Source organism: Panthera onca, chromosome A1 (assembly GCF_046562875.1).
Source record: "Panthera onca isolate mPanOnc1 chromosome A1, mPanOnc1 haplotype 2, whole genome shotgun sequence".
Classification (NCBI taxonomy): Eukaryota; Metazoa; Chordata; class Mammalia; order Carnivora; family Felidae; genus Panthera; species Panthera onca.
Genome location: NC_138339.1, coordinates 42,346,793 through 42,364,638, shown reverse-complemented (window position 1 = coordinate 42,364,638; position 17,846 = coordinate 42,346,793). Strand labels below are relative to the sequence as shown.

The 17,846-nt window shown below is 49.1% G+C and overlaps 1 protein-coding gene across 3 annotated transcripts in view; it reads right to left on the bottom strand.

The window, feature by feature from the left end:
- The window catches only part of ARHGEF37 (Rho guanine nucleotide exchange factor 37), a 103,186-nt gene that overhangs the window by 57,687 nt on the left and 27,653 nt on the right, over positions 1-17,846 (bottom strand). For all 3 annotated transcript variants that reach the window (XM_060634669.2, XM_060634666.3, XM_060634667.2), the window contains exons 5-10: positions 8,223-8,422; positions 6,817-6,947; positions 6,011-6,115; positions 3,932-4,042; positions 2,807-3,136; positions 567-695 (exon numbers count right to left, since the gene is read on the bottom strand). In XM_060634669.2, coding sequence (XP_060490652.1) covers positions 567-695; positions 2,807-3,136; positions 3,932-4,042; positions 6,011-6,115; positions 6,817-6,947; positions 8,223-8,422 — 1,006 coding nt within the window. The remainder of the gene's footprint in view (positions 1-566; positions 696-2,806; positions 3,137-3,931; positions 4,043-6,010; positions 6,116-6,816; positions 6,948-8,222; positions 8,423-17,846) is intronic.

Sequence of the window (17,846 nt, the reverse complement as noted above, 5' to 3'; positions counted from 1 at the left end):
GCTCCTTTACTTGTCCCTCTGTGTCCCCTTCTCCCTTCTGGGGAATCCTGGTACTGTCTCCTGACCCTTAATTTCACAATTCCACGTACGACTGAGCACTCAGTTTCAATTTCCTCAAATCCAGACCCGTCCTCCTCTGGGGACTCTTTCTCCTTTAGCTACTTCAGCTCTGTTTACAAAACAGACTACCTAGGGGCACCTGGATGGCTTAGTCGGTTAAGCATCTGACTTCGGCTCAGGTCATGATCTCATGGTTTGTGAGTCCGAGCCCCTCGTCGGGCTCTGTGCTGACAGCTCAGAGCACGGAGCCTGCTTCCGATTCTGTCTCTGTCTCTCTGCCCCTCCCCTACTCGCTCTCTGTCTCTCTCTCTCTCTCAAGTATAAAACATAAAAAAAAATTTTTTTTTAAACAAAATAGATTATCTGTGTATCTCCTTCAAGTGGACTGGAAGGTACCCTTTCCTTATATTTTAGAGAAAAATATTTTACAAAAAAAAAAAAAAAAAGCTGCACCCCACTGGCAGGTGAAGGACCGAACGGTCTACGGGACAAGGAGGGACACTTACCTGTATGGTGGGAGGTGGCAGCACTTTCTCAAAGTTCTCTTGAAAGGAGCGAAGCTGGTGACCAGTCTGGCCCAGCACATCCTCCACCAGCTTCCTGAAGGCTGGCTCGGAGAGGTGGTGGTGAGGCAGCTGGGTGGGGCAGACACTGTCATCAGAGCACGCTCTGGAGAAAGGGGACAGAAGGACTCTGGCAGCCTACACTCCAGCCCCGATGTGTTACAATGGGTGTTTCTATCTTTGTCAGCTGCCATTTTTGCCTGCCTTCAAGAAAGCATCCCTCTGGGAGGGTCTCGCGGGATTGCCCACCGTGGTACTGCAGCCACACGGCTGGCAGGCACGGCCACCCTTCTCCCATCCACCGTGATCAGCCCACGGACTGGACAAGCAGCCCGCGCAAGGCTCAGAGGAGTCCTCCCGCAGATTTAGTATGTGAAGGCTGAGAACGACAGAATAACGTTTCCCCTAGCTTCTGAGATGTGAAGCTGTCTCTCCCACCGTGCAGAAAAAGGGTCTGCCTGAGAATGAAGCCAACCCGGAGAGGGACACAGAGCCAGGAGGGGGAGCGAGAGTCAGAGCCCCGACAACACTATCTGTACTGAATGCAGCCTGCCCGGGGCTCATCCCCTCCGGCACCTCCCAGTTATGCAAGTCACGACGCTGTTCTTTAGGCCTAAACTGGGTTGGAGCCCAAGGAGTTCTGAGTAATGCTCCACGCTGAGCCCCTGGCCCTGCTAGCCATCTCCAGCATTCTCACCACACGACCTAGGAATGAGTTAGACCCCACAGCTAACAGAGACATGTCCTCTCTCTGCTTGTCACCAAACTCACTGCTCTTGGCTCTGACTTAGAGCCCTCCCCCTGCCCCCCAGGATGCGGACAGACTGAGGCTCCACCGTGCAGGCCTTTCTTGGGCTCCACAGGACAGGTCCAGGAGGAGGGGCCATGGGCCACAGACAGGAAGCAGGCACCAATCACTGACAGGCCCAACCAGGAAATGTCCCCTTTCAGCTTTTATAAAGCTGACCTTCCCGCTCTTGGCACCCTGTAATACTCCCCAGCCCCACACATCCCGGTCTGAACACCAGGGGCCTGGCAGCCTTGGAGGGAAAACTAGAGGGCGGGAAGAGAATGACAAGATCATCTAATCAGATTTACCCTCTGCCTTCAGGAAAGAGAAATGCTTCTTTTTGCAGATGGTTCAGGCTTAATTAAATTCAAAAAGAGTGTCTGATAGAACTCTGTATTAAATGCTTGGAAGGCCAAAAAGAATAAAGCCTACAGTCCCAGCCCTCCTCAATAAGGGGAAATAGCTTCATCCAGCAGCCCAGCAGAAGGCAGGCTCTGCTAAGTGCTTCACAGAGCACATCCGAAGGGCTGGTGGAGGGCAGAGGACGGTGAGATGGGCTCTCCCAGCTGGGAGAGGGGATTCGGAGGGCTTCATGGAGAGACTTGTTCATCCTTCACATGTTTGGGGAGTTCCCGCCATACGCCAGGCACTGTGGAAGGCATGGGGGACGATGGGGTAGGGGTGTTCCAGGCCAAGGAAGGAGTCGGTGCGAAGGGCCGTGGTCACACTCAGAAGAGGTGTGCTGGAAGGGGCTGCGGGGGTGCAGTGAGGCACAGAGCCTCCACGGAGGTGGAGCATGTGTGATTTAGAGGAAATTTCATGCAACAAAATGCATGGGGGTTTGCATCCTGCTATCAGCGGGGTGGCCTTGGGCAAGCCGTTTAACCCCTCCGTGCCAGGGGCTTCCTTTTGGAATGAGGACAATAACACCACCTACTCTACAGGGCCACTGTGAGGATTAGGTGAGACAATACACGGGAGGTACTCACTAAGTGCTCACGAGGAGGCGGCTGCTAGAAGGATAGTAGCAGCAGAACGAGGCTTGGGACATTCACTCCTGATTGTGTAGAAGGGTCCTGGCCTCTTTCACCAAAGTCTAATACACCCCAAGGCCTGGCCCCAAGGTCTGCTATTTTCCCAGCAGAGCCTCTTCCACTTCTGAATCCCAGAGCCCAGGAATGGCCTGAAGTCCCAGTTCTACCCTTGTTTACATGATCTGATTCCATTAATGGAAGGAGAACCGGCATCAGAGAGATCCAGAAGGTCCCCCTGGGCTCCTCCCAAGCACCTGATGGCCTGTTTGGAAGGCCCCATCTCATTCCATCCCAGCCCCCGCAAACAGCTGACTGAAGGGGCCAAGAGGCCTTGCCTGGCTATCCTACAGAGGCCTTACCTGGGCCAAGCTGCCCTCTGCCCTCTGCAGCACTTGCTTTGCAAGGTCCCTCTGGAGGTCCACGAACGTGTGCAAGATCTGGCCCAGCCACCGCATGGCCAGCTGGTTAAGCTGGGGGAGTTCAGCCACCAACAGGGAGTTGAGGGCCTGGTACGTGTGCCTGGCCTCCTGCTCCTCGTACGTCACGCTGCCCACCTCCAACAGCTTCTCTTCCACCCTCTCGAAGTCCAGTAGTTTGTCCAGACGCTTCTTGACCAGGTTCTGAGGGCCACTCAGGGCTTTAGCGAGGCTGCACAATGGCTGCCATACCAGGCCTTCCAGCCGCTGCTTCTGTGGGGAGAGGTGAGCTGGGGGCTGGGCAAGGAAGTGGCAGAGGACAGGCACCTGGGAGAAGGGGTTTTGGAGGCAGGTAGGACTGGGCTCTAGTCCCGCCCCCACAGACTAGCCATGACCTCTTGCGTGTTATGTAACCTTCCTGGGCCTCCACGTGCCCATCTGAAAAACGGGGACGGTGCACATACGAGCTTAGCAGAGTGCCTGGCGCTTCCCAGCATCTGTGCACAGGTCTGAAAAGATCTTGTATAGAGTGGTGATCGCAAACACAATCTTTGGGGGCTCAGATCCCAACTTGCCATTGACCATCTGAGTCACTTCGGGAAGTCACTTTCTCTGAGCCTCCAGCTCTCATCTGCAGAATGGGGCTCTTAATAGCATCGACCCCGTGAGCCACATTGTGAAGATTAAATGCGATGAAGACTGTAAAGGGCTCAGCAGCTTATGTGCCTGGCAGACAGCAAGGCACAACAAACATTAGCGGGGGCTATTTTTATCAGTAAAATGCATTAATAATAATCCCTGCCCTGCTGACAACTCTGGGCGGTTGCGGATGTGACAATCGTGTAAAGGTCCTGACTTCTAAATATTCTTCTTTTTCTTCTTCTTCTTTTTTTTTTTTTTTTTTTTTTTAAGTAATCTCTACACCCAACGTGGAGCTCGAACTCCCAACCGCGAGATCAAGAGCTGCATGTTCTACCGATGGAGCCTGCGAAGCGCCCCCTAAATATCGTTCCTAATAGGCTCTGCCGCCTGCCTGAAAAGCAAGGGGAAAGGAGAGGCTGCACTCACAAAGTCTGGGAAGGCCTGGAGCTGGAGGTCTCCCATCAGGCTGCAGTACTGCACCACCGGCCCCCCAGGGATGTCCAGCTCGGATTCCTGCGGCCTGAAGCGGAGGAAAGCCTGGACCCCGAGCAAAGGAGAGACAGTCAGTCATGGCCCATCACAGCCATCTCACACCTGTATCCCCACCCCCCAACTCTACCCTCAAAGAGACTGTCCAGGCTCTCTGCACACCCACCGTGACAGGGAAGCACACAGCCTAGTCAATCCTTGCACAACTTGGGTGATTAGAAAGTTCTTCCTTGGACTGAACCAACATCTCTCTCCCTATTCCAGCGCTTTCCAAACTTCATGCCTTTGCCAATCACCTTTGTGGTTTTACTGCCATGTGCATGTTCCACGCATTCTATTAACACTTGAAATCAACTAACCATGCCTATTTGTATCAAAGTATTTAAAAAAAAAAACAACCCACTGATGACACCACCATAAGAGGAAAACCAGCCATCACTGCCATAAATAGGCATGTAAGAGTAATTGCAATAAAAACAACGTCGCTAAGTTCTGTCTGGACATCGTTGCCTACAGAAGGCTCCCAGCCCGAGACTTGCCCTGCCCATCTTTGTTTGTTTTTTTTAATGTTTATTTCTGAGAGAGACAGAGACAGAGCTTGAGCGGGGAAGGGGCAGAGAAAGAGGGAGACACAGAATCGGAAGCAGGCTCCAGGCTCCGAGCTTTCAGCACAGAGCCCGACGCAGGGCTCAAAGTCACAGACTGTAAGATCATGGCCCGAGCCGAAGTCGGACGCCCAACCGACTGAGCCACCCAGGTGCCCCTCGCTCTGCCTGTGTTAAAGACACACAGGCAAAAGAAGGTTCTCCTGGACTGGGGATTACAAGAGGGAGTTACGTGCTTGTTATGGGATTGCATGTCAATGCTGTGTCTGTCACATAAGCCTGAGTCTGGGGAAATGCAGCCGAATGCTTCCAAATATCTGTCCTACCTGCAGAGCCACATGTGTCTCTCATATGCCTCTCGTTTCTCTCTCATGGCCTCTCCATCCTTTTTCTTAAGAGCCTTCCGCGCCCAGCTCATTGTACTGTGACAGGATCCTGCTGCCGGATCCTTCCGCCGGGGGGCCCGGGATGGAGCAGGAATGAGCAGGGGGATCTGCCCCACGCAGAGGGAACTGTGGCCTCCCTCATTTTACACACTTCCCGTAAGGCCACCCCAAACCCCACTGTACGAAGAGCCTGTGATCATCTGACCAGACTGCTTTGCACCAATGGACATGACTGAGAGCGAAACCACAGGAAAGGGACAGAGTGGATGGAATGAGTCAGCATCGATAACAAAAGTGAAGGACGCTTTGGGCACGAGGCAAATGACGTGTCGGAAGGCATGCAAACTGGGGTTCCTGCAGGCTGAATTCAGCCTCTAGAAATATTTTTTCTTGGGCCTGTACAGCATTTAAATTTTCATTTGTCGTTCACATGGACACATCAGGAGATTTCGTCTAAAAGTCTGAATTTTCAGTTGTTGTCTTTTTTTCCCCCTTAAAATCAGAACTGGCTACTCTGGGTCCACACTCCCAAATAGCAACAGCTTCCCCGAGCCAAGTAACAGCTACCCCTTTAGCTTGGAACCATCCGCCCATCCAGTCAGTCAGTCAAATTCTAAATATTATTATGTATTTAACGCTCCTGAAAAGTCTCATAAATAGCCTGTTAGATATTAAGCCTTGAACACCTGCACATTTCACTCGGTAATATTACCTGCCTGACTCCTTCAGGCACCTGAGTCTGTCACCTGCTCTAGGTGCCAGAATGGCAGGGTCCCTCTAGAGGGCTCGGACGCCAGTGAATTTTAACCAAGCTCATTCCCTAGCCGCTCAATGGGCTTGGAAGCTAAGGGTTGGGGAGTGCTTGCCCAGGGCCTTCTTCTGACCTACAGCCAGTGACTAGGTGACCTCTTCCGTTTGGTTCCTGCAGCTGCCGCCTCTGCCAGCTTGTCAGATTAGCCCTGCGTGCCTCCTGCCTGGGGGGGGGCCCAGCCCAGCCCACCCGTCATTAACTGCAAGATCCTCACCTCCAGATTAGCCAGGTAAACAGCCACGTTGTTCTTCGTCTCGGTCACACACAGCGACACCCAGTGCAACCTCTCTTCTAAGTAATCGAATTCCTTGTCTTCTGTCTGAGAGGAGAGTTTGTGAGAGCTGAGAACATCCCTGGGGGAGGCAGTGAGGCAGTGTAGACCCACACCGCATCCCAAATCCTCACGGGGGACCACCTCGCCCAGCCCTGCCCCTGAGAGCCACTTCCTACAGCCCCAAAGTGGAGTGGGACAGTTAGAGGCAGTGAGTGCAGCCTAATGGATTTGTACTCAGACCATGAACTCCGATACACGAGCGAGCGTATGAGTCCTGGTTCACTTGCTTCCTAGCTGTGGGACCTTGGGCAAGTGTTTTACCCTCTCTGAGCCTGTTCTGTCATCTGCAAATGGGGTAATCAAAACACCTACTTCACCGGGTGGATCAAACCATGCCTGGTTCAGAGGAGGTATTCGATCAGCCTGAGCTGCTGATAGTTATTCACAGCTGGTTCCTTGCCCAAACCCAGAGATCAGCTCTCCTGTCTGCATACAAAAAAATACTCAGAGAAAGAGTAGCACAGGAGGCAGAGGAGAAAGCCCTACCCTGGCTCTTCAGAATCACGTGAGGGGACCACCTTTGCCTCCTCCTGGCTATGCCGTGTTGGGCACTCCCTTCACCCGCTTAGCCTCAGCTTCCTCATCTCCGAAAGGGGTCTAAGCCTGCCCCACCCACTGCATAGTCCTGCTCCTTGGGATGGCTGGGATGCAACCCTTCCTCCGTCGCCCCCGCCCTGGGAGCTCACCCTGGGCACAAGCCCAGCTTCCTGCTTCAGCAGCTGGCTCAGCCGGGTGGTCTTCTTGGAGAGGGTGTGCGTGTTGATCCGGGCCAGCCTCTCCCGGAGCGTCAGCTGCCCCACTTTGGTATACTTGGAGGCTGCACCAACAGAGGACAGAGAAGGCATGGGAACCAAAGCGGACCCAGGAAAGCAGGCATCCCTGACGCACCCACCCAGAGCCCTCTTCTCAGACATCAGCATCACGTCCATTAGGATGGCAGGCTGCCGAGGAAGAGCACAGGGCTCGGCGCCCCTCGCTCCAAGGTGTGAGCCCCGGCTCAGGAGCTGTGGGACTTTGGCAAGTCGCCACTTCTTGGGCCCATTTCTTCATTTGCACATGAGACCATGCTGGGAGGGTCACATAAGATAGTGGGTCTGAAGGCACTTTCTAAAGAAGAGGGAGGTGATTTGCCTGGGGCCCCGTGGCCAGTGCTAGCCTGGCCAGGCTGGGGCGCACACATCCCCAGTCCTGGTGTAGGACCGGTCTGCCACCCAGCCCCCGGGCCTGAGTTTGACACCCAGCTCTGCCTCTTCCCAGCTCTGTCCGCTCTCATTTTACCTGGAGTGTAGATTGTAAGGCTCAGCCCAGATAATGAATGAAAGACGTGTCGCGGTCAGCCCTGGGAAACGTGAGCTGGCTAAACTAGCACCTCTGTACCATCTAGGTCGTGCGGTTGCGTTTTCTCCCTGCTTGGGACACTGCTTCCTTTTCCAAGTCTTTCCGTTCCAACAACCTGAGAGATAGAGTTCCCCACCCACTAGCTGCTCTTCCCAAGGTATATATACACGGCTCCTGGCCTCCCCCTATTCATGTCTCCTCCACAGTAGAGCAGCCTCCTGGTTCGGATGGGACTGATCTCACTTTAGTTCAAGGGGTGGGGGCTCACGGGCATAAGCCAGTTCATGTAATCCCAAACCCCTGGCCACAGTGATTGGTCTCAAGAATGAAACATAAACCAGGCCCAAGCCAATCAGCTCATGGCATTCTCCTAAGCATGGTGATTGGTTCAGGGGGAGCACATGACCCAAGTGGATCCTATCAGCATGAAGCTCCAATTTAATTTTATGACTAAGGGGAGAAAGGCCCTGTCTTCTCCTAGAGGCTTTGCTGTGCAGATGTGAGTCTTGGAACTACTATCATGAGGGAGGCCAGCCTGAAGATGATGCTGACACACAGTAAAGACCGGAGATAAGAGAATTATGGGAAATGGAGCCAGCCCCCTGATTAAACCCTACCAAAAGCCCATATTATCTCTGGACTTGTGGTTACGTGAGCTGCTACATTCCCTTTATTAATGAAGACAGTCTGAGATGAGGTTTGGATCTGGAAGCATTCTCATTGATAACAGCCCCTAAATCTCCCCAGTCCTTACCCACTTCCTTGCGCCTCTTGTACTCATTGATGTTGGTGTTCACGTCTTGGAGGGCAGAGGCAGCCCTCTGAAGTACAGGGTAGGCACTGGCATCAGGATCTGTGTTCTCCAGGATTTTCTGCAGCAGCAATGGGTACTTGGTAATCCTCTGCAGAGGGATTACCAGTAAGAAACTGAGGCCTGAGGGCCCAGCTTGTGGCCTGGGGGAGAAGGCTGGCGTTAGGTAGGTAAAGTCCACCCTTTCAGGCACCAGGAGGACTGGGCTCTGGTCCCAGAGCTGCCGTTTAACTCGCCGTGGGCTCTCAGGTAAGTCACCCTCCTTCCATGGCCCTCGGTTTCCTCATCTGTAACGCGTGAGGTCTAGATGTTAGATAGGCAGTGCTACTTCTCTCCGTACCTCTTTCTGGGCCCTGAGTCCCCATCTGTACTAAATGCAACGGTTAGTTCTTTGTCCTCAGCTTCCTTGGCCTCTCAGCAGCAGACACAGCTCACTGCTCCCTGCTCTTAATTTTTTAAATGTTTATTAATTTTTGAAGGAGAGAGAGACAGAGCGTGAGCGGGGGAGGGGCAGAGAGAGAGAGGGAGACACAGAATCAGAAATGGGCTCCAGGCTCCGAGCTGTCAGCACAGAGCCCAACGAGGGGCTCTAACTCACGAACCGTGAGATCATGACCTGAGCCGAAGTCGGTCGCTTAACCGACTGAGCCACCCAGGCGCCCCTGCTCCTTGCTCTTAAAACAGTTTCTTCTTTTGGCCCCATAGATGCCCATTGTCCTGCTTCTCCTTCTCCATGGGCCATTTTCTTGGCCTGTGGCTTTAAGCACATCCCAAACCCAGATCTCCATTTCCAGCTTCTGTCCAGAGCTCCAGACTCACACAGTCAACTGCCTGCTTGACACGTCCACTTGGCAATGTCTCAAGCACAACTCCGTATGCGGGACATCCATTTTATATTTCATTCATTAAAATGGTTCTGTTGCTTTAAAAATCAAAAGTTTTCTGTGTCTCCCTCTCTCTCTGCCCCTCCCCCACCAGTACTCTGTCTCTCTCTCTCTCTCTCTCAAAAATAAATAAAACATTTAAAACAATTTTTAAATCAAAAGTTGTAGGGGCGCCTGGGGGGCTCATTCGGTTAGGCATCTGACTCTTGATTTCGGCTCAACTCATGATCTCACAGTTTGTGAATCTGAGCCCTTGTCGAGCTCCACGCTGACAGTGGGGAGACTGCTTGGGACTCTCTCTCTTTCTGCCCCAACCCTGCTTGTGCACATGCACACACTCTCTCTCAAAATGAATAAATGAAAATTCAAAAAAAATAAAACTTGGGGAAAATGGGTGATGGGCATTGAGGAGGGCAGTTCTTGGGATGAGCACCGGGTGTTGTATGTAAGCTATGAATCACGGGAATCGATCTCTGAAGTCAAGAGCACACTGTATACACTGTATGTTAGCTAACTTGGCAATAAACTATATTTAAAAAAATCAAATCAAATCAATCAATCAAGAAATAAATACTTTTTAAAAATGAACTGCTAAAAAGACTCGCTTGCCCAAACTCTAGACCTCAGCCTCAAGATTTCTTCCAAGGACAAATACAAATCTCAAAAACCTTCTTCACAAATACTAATAACAACAAAATCTCCGGATCTGTCTGTATATTTATATACGTTGCATCTATTTTGAATATATGGCACTTTCTACCTCTAAGGTTTGCTAAAATTACTTGGTAAAACAATTCTCTTTAACCAGCTTAAAGAAAATTAAGTACTTACATAATCCTAGTATTCATAAAAATTCTCAAAAATGGGGGTGCCTGGCTGGCTCAGTTGGTAAGCAAGCAACTGTTGATCTTGGGGTTATGAGTTCCAGCTCCATGTTGGGTGTAGAGATTACTTAAGTAAAACTTCTTTAAAATTTCTCAAAAATAGAATAAAAACAACCAAAGGGAATTTCAGGTTTATGTGATCTGGGACAAGATTTGGTAATAAAGCTAGTTTATCAGTTTAGTTAAAACAGGCTTGTCTTGGGGCACCTGGGTGGCTCATTCAGTTAAGCATCTGACTTCAGCTCAGGTCATGATCTCACAGTTTGTGAGTTCAAGCCCCACGTCGGGCTCTGTGCAGACACTTCAGAGCCTGGAGCCTGCTTTAGATTCTGTGTCTCCCTCTCTGTCTGCCCCTCCCTCCCTCTCTCTCTCAAAAATAAATAAACATTTTTTAAAAAGACCTATCTCTACAGTCATCAACATTAAATATGAAATATTTATTCTACCCAGGTTTACTAAAATAAGCTCATGCTATCGCTGTTACAAAATTTGTCAATAAAAACTTGGTAAATAAAACTTAAAAAAATAAAAAATCAAAGTCAAAAGATTTAAAAAAAATCACAGGCACTTTATGTTTAGGATGCATTTAAAGTATTTAAGGGTAAAAAGTCATAATGTCTACATTTGTCTTTAAATAGTTTAGTATAAAGATAGATGAAACAAAATGTTAACACTGGTTAATTTTAGGAAGTGGCATACGTTTATTACATTCTTCCATTTTTCTACAGGTGTGAAAATTTTCACTAAAAAGCTAAAAAATAAAACAAAACACATGAACAACTGGCGTCAAGACCCCTTCCAGATGCACTATTTGATGAATGGATGACCATTTCTAGTCCCTTCCTTGATGATGTCTGGCATTTGCAGAAAGAATGCTCAAGTCAGTGGCATCTGGGAAGAGGTTCCAACAGTCTTCCCTTGATCGTGACCAGCAGCCTTTAGACCTGCCTTTCAAGAAGTTCGCGAGGATTTCAAGCCTCAGTGTCTACGCATGCCTCCTCCAAGAAGACTCACAGACGCTGCTCACAGCCATTCTCTGCCCCCCTCTCCATGGTACCTGTGCCTCTTGCTCTTCCTCCAAAGGAAATATTTCCAGACCAAATGTCCAGCAAAGATCAGTCATGAGGCTAAGAATAGGCAGAGCAGGTGGGTGCCCCTTCATTAGCTGCAGGGGGTTGGGGGGGGGGTGGGTAGGGGTAGAATTACCTGTCAGGACATGCCTACGCTAACCATCTGCTCTCGCCACGGGTTTCCTAGCACTTGGCTGACCACGAGCAGGGGAGATGGAGAAAGTCACCAGATATTTGCAATACTCTATCCTCTGAGCTTACTTTCCATGGGAAAGGGCCAACTGCCTCCTGGGGACAGCTGTCACTCCACAAATAAGGGGATGGGGGGGGGTCTTCAAAGAAATGATCACAGCTCTTCTCCAGAATTATCAAGCAGTCATGACAGAATCACAGCAGCCTTTTATGTTTATGGCTTTTCTAAGGTAATCTGGAGAAAATGTTTAAGTAGCCTTTCAGACAGGCAACAAAAACTGGAAGATAATCCAAAGGGAGGGAGGGAGGGAGGGAGGGAGGGAGGAAGGAAGGAAGGAAGGAAGGAAGGAAGGAAGGAAGGAAGGAAAAGAAAATGGGTGTGGGAAGGGGAGACAGGCCCGCTTACATTCTCTTGGTGGTAGCAGCATTTGTAAGATTATTTTGAAGAACAGTTTGGCAATTTGTGAAATGTACAAATATTTGTTCCATCGATCCTACTCCAGATACCTGCCCACAGAAATGTCAACTCAAGCGAGCAAAGATAAAGGTGGGAGCTACCAACAACTCTATTTATCGCAGTAAAAAATTGGAAACAAGCCAGATATCCATCAGTAGGGGCTTGGTTAAATAAACCACAGTCTGAGCTGCCCTGGAAAGGAACTCTGTGGGGCCATTAACAAGAACATGCTAGAAGTATTCCTAGTGTTGTGAAAAGATATTCATGACCGTGGTTAAGTGAAAAAGTAAGTTCTAGAAAAGCAGGTAAGTCAGAGCCCCTTTAAATTTCTCCTTCCTTCATTACTTTTCTTTCCATCCATCCATCCATCCATCCATCCATCCAACACTTAGACTTCTGCGTGTAAAGTCTGTCTGCCTGTCTTTAAATGAACAGAAGAAAACCTGGATAGAAAAGGTTAACTATGAGGTGGAGAGATGGGGAAATGTGAGACCAACGGAGAATGGACTTTTACCTTTTACTTTATATATCTGTGTATTGTTTAAATATTCCTTTTTTTTTTTAGTAAGCATACATTGCTTTTATATTTATTTATTTGTTAAAGTTTATTTATTTACAGGGAGAAAGAGAGAGCATGAGTGCATGCACCTGTGCCCACAAGCAAGGGAGGGGCAGAGAGAGAGAGAGAGAGACAGAGACAGAGAGACAGAGAGAGAGAGAGAATGAGTAGGGGAGGGGCAGAGAGAGAGAGAGAGAGAGAGAGAAAATGAGTAGGGGAGGGGCAGAGAGAGAAGGGGACAGAAAATCTGAAGTGGGCTCCCTGCTGTCAGCAGAGAGCCCGGGGCTTGAACTCACAAACTGTGGGATCATGACCTGAGTCGAAGTTGGGCACTTCACTGACTGAGCCATCTGTCAGCTCAGGTCATGATTTCACAGTCATGGGATTGAGCCCTGCGTCAGGCTCTGCTCTGAGTGTGGAGCCTGCTTAAGATTCTCTCTTTCCCTCTGCCCCTCCCCAGCTCACGTGCTCTCTCTCTGTCTAAAATAAAAATAAAAATAGACAAACAAATAAATAAAAATAAAACAAACCAAGATTGCCAATAAAGGAAAACAAAGAAGGTTTATCTGCCTTCTGCAAACTGCCTCCGCCATCATTCTGAGTGCTTCGTGCCTCTGCAAGGCAGCCTCCCCCGGCTGACAGCTGTACAGTCAGAGGCAGAACTTCCTGCATACTGCAAGGGCGAGCCTTTGATCCCCTTGGCCCTCAAGGTGGGAGCTGCATTAAGAGACAGGATAAACTGAACACCTCACCCACTCACCCACCCAAATAAAGGGCGGGAGACAGCATGCATTTTGGAATCACAAAGAATCTGATCAGATGGTCCATCCTATCCGGACGAGAAAGAACCACTTATGGTCGGTGTGGGGATTCTGGTTGGCTAAGCTCTGGAAAGAGTCTCATGATCATAAGCACAAGAAAGCCAAGAGCAGGTATAGCTCATTGGTAGAGCATTTGACTGCAGAAGCACAAGAAAGCCAGGATTATTGTTTCAAGAGAGAGGAGACAGCAATGCTGACAGGAAGAACGGCATCCCTGGTGCAATACTGGACCAGAGGCTCTCCCCGAGGGGCACTGTGGAAACCTTCGAGCACCAGACAGCTACAGGCACTTAGTGGGCAGGGACCAGGGAAGCGGGACATCTGCCAACGACAGTCCCACACTGTGCTGAATAGTGCTATGTCTCCTACGTCCCTCTGAACATTCAGAGACTGAATGAATGCCTCAAAATGTGCTGTGATTTCAAGAACTGAGATCTGAACTCCATCTAGTCACTTACCAGAACACTGGAAATTATTACGATGCTACCCTTCATAAACAAGACCCAGATTATCTGCAAGAACATCATTACTTCCTCACTTCCACTGCCCCCCCCACCCCCTCCCAGATCTGATGTTATCCCTACATCACCTATGTCGTTTCCTTCTTTTTCATATCATACACAGGGAAGTTAAATTTGCTATCGTTGCTACTTGTCATTCTAGGGGACGCACATTCTCTGCTCTCTCCTTTTCCCATACTTCTTTCTTATACAGAATGGCTTCTGACTTTCCTTTCCTTGAATCCAAACTTATTTTAAGTAGGTGCCAGCATCTGATTGCTTCATTAGATTTTCTAGGGTAGTGGTGCCCAAGTATTTGCACACTGAAATACATTTAACTTTATTAGACATTATTTTCCTTTTACTTCTCCTTTTTATTTTGAGCCATTATATTGATTTTTTTTAAGTTCTGTATATAGGTAGCATATATATGTAGATTTCGAGAATATATTTCAGGATATTAATGGGGGGGAGGGGCAAAGGGAGAGGGAGAATCTTAAGCAGGCTCCACTCTCAGTGTGGAACCCAACATGGGGCTCGATCCCACGACCCTGGGATCATGACCTGAGCTGACATCAAGAGTTGGATGCTCAACGGACTGAGCCACCCGGGCACCCCTCAGGATAATAATTTAATGTCTGTTATAAAAAAGGAGCATTGGAACCATTAGATCTGAGAGCCATGATGTGGTTTCAAGGGACAAGGATAGCCAAGACAAGGATGAGAGCTGGGGTTCATAGAGCGTCACTTGGGTACAATGAGTCCGAGTCCCCATGAGGTGTAGTTATTACTCCCCCATTAAGTAAGGAAACTAGGTTCTGATTCATGAAATGGCTTCACCAAGGTGAGTTAGGAGCAGAGCCAGGTCCGCTACTGGGCAGTGTGGCACTGGAGCCCATGAGAAAAGTCTGGACTGGCCTGGCTGGGAAAGACCAGAGTGTGGAAGGCACGACAAACAGCAGCCTCTGTACCAACCACGGCCCCCCAACAGTGCTTCTAACATGTCAGAGCTAGATGCCAGCATTTGGTGCCTGGGAGACGTTATATCAAAGTTTCTGACTTCTCTGGAAAAATCAAAGGATCTCATTCCTACATGGCATTTGAGGCTGACGGTTTGTAAAATAGGGCTGTAATCATTCTACTCTCTGTGTTTGCACCCTTTGTTGTGGTGGTGGTGGTTGTATCCACACCCTCTGAATATGACCTTGAAGCTCCTCTATTCTATTTTTCCACCCCTTGGGTCTGTCGCAGCATGCCAACGCCCAGCCAAGACCTCTAAAGGCCTTAGCCTGCCCTGCCCTCTCACCGTCCTTCTCCCTCCCTCCTGCTCTCTCCCTCTCTCTATCCTGTGACCACCGTGTGAACGAGCCTGGGCCACCTGCCAGATGATGAGAGGCTGTACCGCCAGAGCTGAGTCAGCTCACGTGTCTCAGATGCACGACAGAGCCCCGCCAAGATCAGCAAAGCTGAGCTTCAGTCGATCACAGGCACGTGAAGGTGCTCGGCCAGGGCTGGCAGAACAGTTTACTGAGCCCGGCTACATTGCTAACAGGCAGCAACGTGAGCCAAACAAATGTTTGTCTTAAGCCATTCCATTCTGGGATGGTCTGCTACATAGCAAAAACTACTTGATAGAGCAACAATCAGTGGAAGGTGGGCTGCAACCACTCTCTCCACAGGGTCTGTTGGCTCTGGTTGGCCTCAGTCTCCGCTGCTCCCTTTTGCCTCGCACCAGGCACCTTGCTTCCCTCATTTCTGTTATCTGCCTCTCTCCTACTGAAATGTATTTAGTGACCGTTACAAAAGCCTAAATTTGTTAAGACCCGTGGAAGGATGGATCAAAGGAGGGAGTGAATGTAGGTTTTGAGGGGCAGAGAGGGGCTAGGACATGGGTACTTGAAAAGAAGGCTTCAGGGGGGTTGAGGGCATAAGGTAAGAGAGAGGAGGAGGGGAGGTAGCAGGAGGTTCCATATGAGATACCATCATCTTCAAAGACCTAAATCTAGGCGCCTGGGTGGCTCAGTCGGATAAGCGTCCGACTCCAGACTCTGGCTCAGATCATGATCTCATGGTCCGTGAGTTCGAGGGCTGCGTTGGGCTCTGCGCTGACCATGTGGAGACTGCTTGGGATTCTCTCTCTCCCTCTCTCTCTACCCATCCCTATTGCTTGCTCTCTATCTCTCAAAAAAAAAAAAAAAAAAAAGAGAGAGAGAGAGATCTAAATCTATATACTGTGTTTCTCTTGGGTGTAAAGGGAATATCTAAGCAAGATGAAATGGTAATAACCTTTGTTCCTCCTGCACTATTCTGATTTCCAGAAAATAACCTTCATCTCTCTCCATTTGGTGAGCTTGTCCTGGGGAAGACATAAGCTTTTGTAAAACCGAAAAGAAGCAGGACAATCCCAGGCAAGGAAATATACAAAGGGATGACCAACTTTAATCACAAGAAGCAAATGCAACATGAAACTACACTGAGACACCATTTGTCACCTGTCTCAGAGGCAAATATTCTAAAGTTTAATAACATAGTCTGGTGAGGCTATGAGGAAACAGACACCCCTACCTTGGTCACGGGAATGCAACTTGGTGTAGCCTCTACAGAAGGAAATTTTGCAATAGTATCAAAATTATCCATACATAATTTCTTTGACCTAGCAACCCATGTCTGGAATTTACCTCACAGAAATACCTGTACCTGAGTAAAATGACATATGCTCATAAATAATTACTCAACACTACCTGTAACATCAAAAGAAAAGAAGTGAACCAATGTCCGTTAATAAGAGACCAGTTAGGGGCGCCTGGGTGGCTCAGTCAGTTAAATGTCTGAATCTTTATTTCAGCTCAGGTCATGATCTCACAGTTTGTGAGATCAAGCCCAGTGTCGGGCTCTGTGCTGACAGAGCAAAGCCTGCCTGGGATTCATTCTCTCTCTTTCTCTCTCTCTCTCTGTCTTTCCCCCTCTCAGAGCTCTCTCACTCCATCTCTCTCTCTCACTCAACATAAATAAACATAAAAAAAAACAAAACAAAACAGAGACCAGTTAAATAAACTGGGAAACAGCCATGTGGTGAAGGATATGCCATTCACAGGATCACACGTGTATGTATTGAAATGGAAAGATATTGGGGCACCTGGGTGGCCCGCTTGGTTAAGCATCCGACTTTGGCTCAGGTCATGATCTCACAGTTCGTGAGTTCGAGCCCCGCGTCTGGCTCTGTGCTGACAGCTCAGAGCCTGGAGCCTGCTTCGGATTCTGTGTCTCCCTCTCGCTCTCTGCTGCTCTCCCACTTGCACTCTGTCTCTCTCTGTCTTTCAAAAATAAATAAACATTAAAAAAAAATTAAACAAATAAATGGAAAGCTATCCAAGATACAGTGTAAGTGAAAAAAAATACAAACGTTCTTTAAAAAGGCAGTAAAATGATAGTATATATTTGTATTTGCTTGTGTTCGCACATAGGAACTTTGCAAAGATCCATAAGCAATTTCAAAGTGGCTACCTTAACGCTGGGGCTGGGAGTAGGACTTGGGTAGAGGAAGGGACAGGGTTGGGAAGAATTTTTGGCTGCCTAAATGTGGATGCTTTTAAGTTTCTGAACCATAACTGCTATCCATCCAAAATTTTAATTAAAAAAAAAAATACTTGTTCTCTACATATTTCCTTCTAGAGCTTCCACCCGCTGGGGCCAGCTCTGGGCAGTGAAGCCACCCAGGGCAGTTCTGATCCTGTTTCGTGGGACAGTCTTCAGCTATCTGGAGAGAGGCCCTCCCGGGTGATACAAACCAGCTTCATGCCACTGCCATCCTGTCCCACAGCCCGTAATTCCGACCGTCTCACTGCCCTTCCTACGGTAGACACGAGTGCTGTTCGCCACATGTTTCTGTTCTTCCACCTCTGGACACATGGCAGGGTAGAAGCCCTGGCCTCCTGGTGGTCGGATGAAGCCACGTGATTAGTTCTGGCCCACGGATCACGAGAGCTGATAGAGACCATTTCTGGTCGGGAGCATTTAATTACCAGCATTAGACCCTTCAGAGCTCTTTTCCCTTTGTCACAGTTACTGGCAATAATCCAGAGAGTGGCTCCCATCAAGCTTGGGCCCCAGTGTGAGGATGACACAAACAAGGGCCTCAAGTCAACTGCAGTGGCGCATAAGGAAGGCAGAAACCTTTGCTGTTTGAAGCCGCCAAGAGCG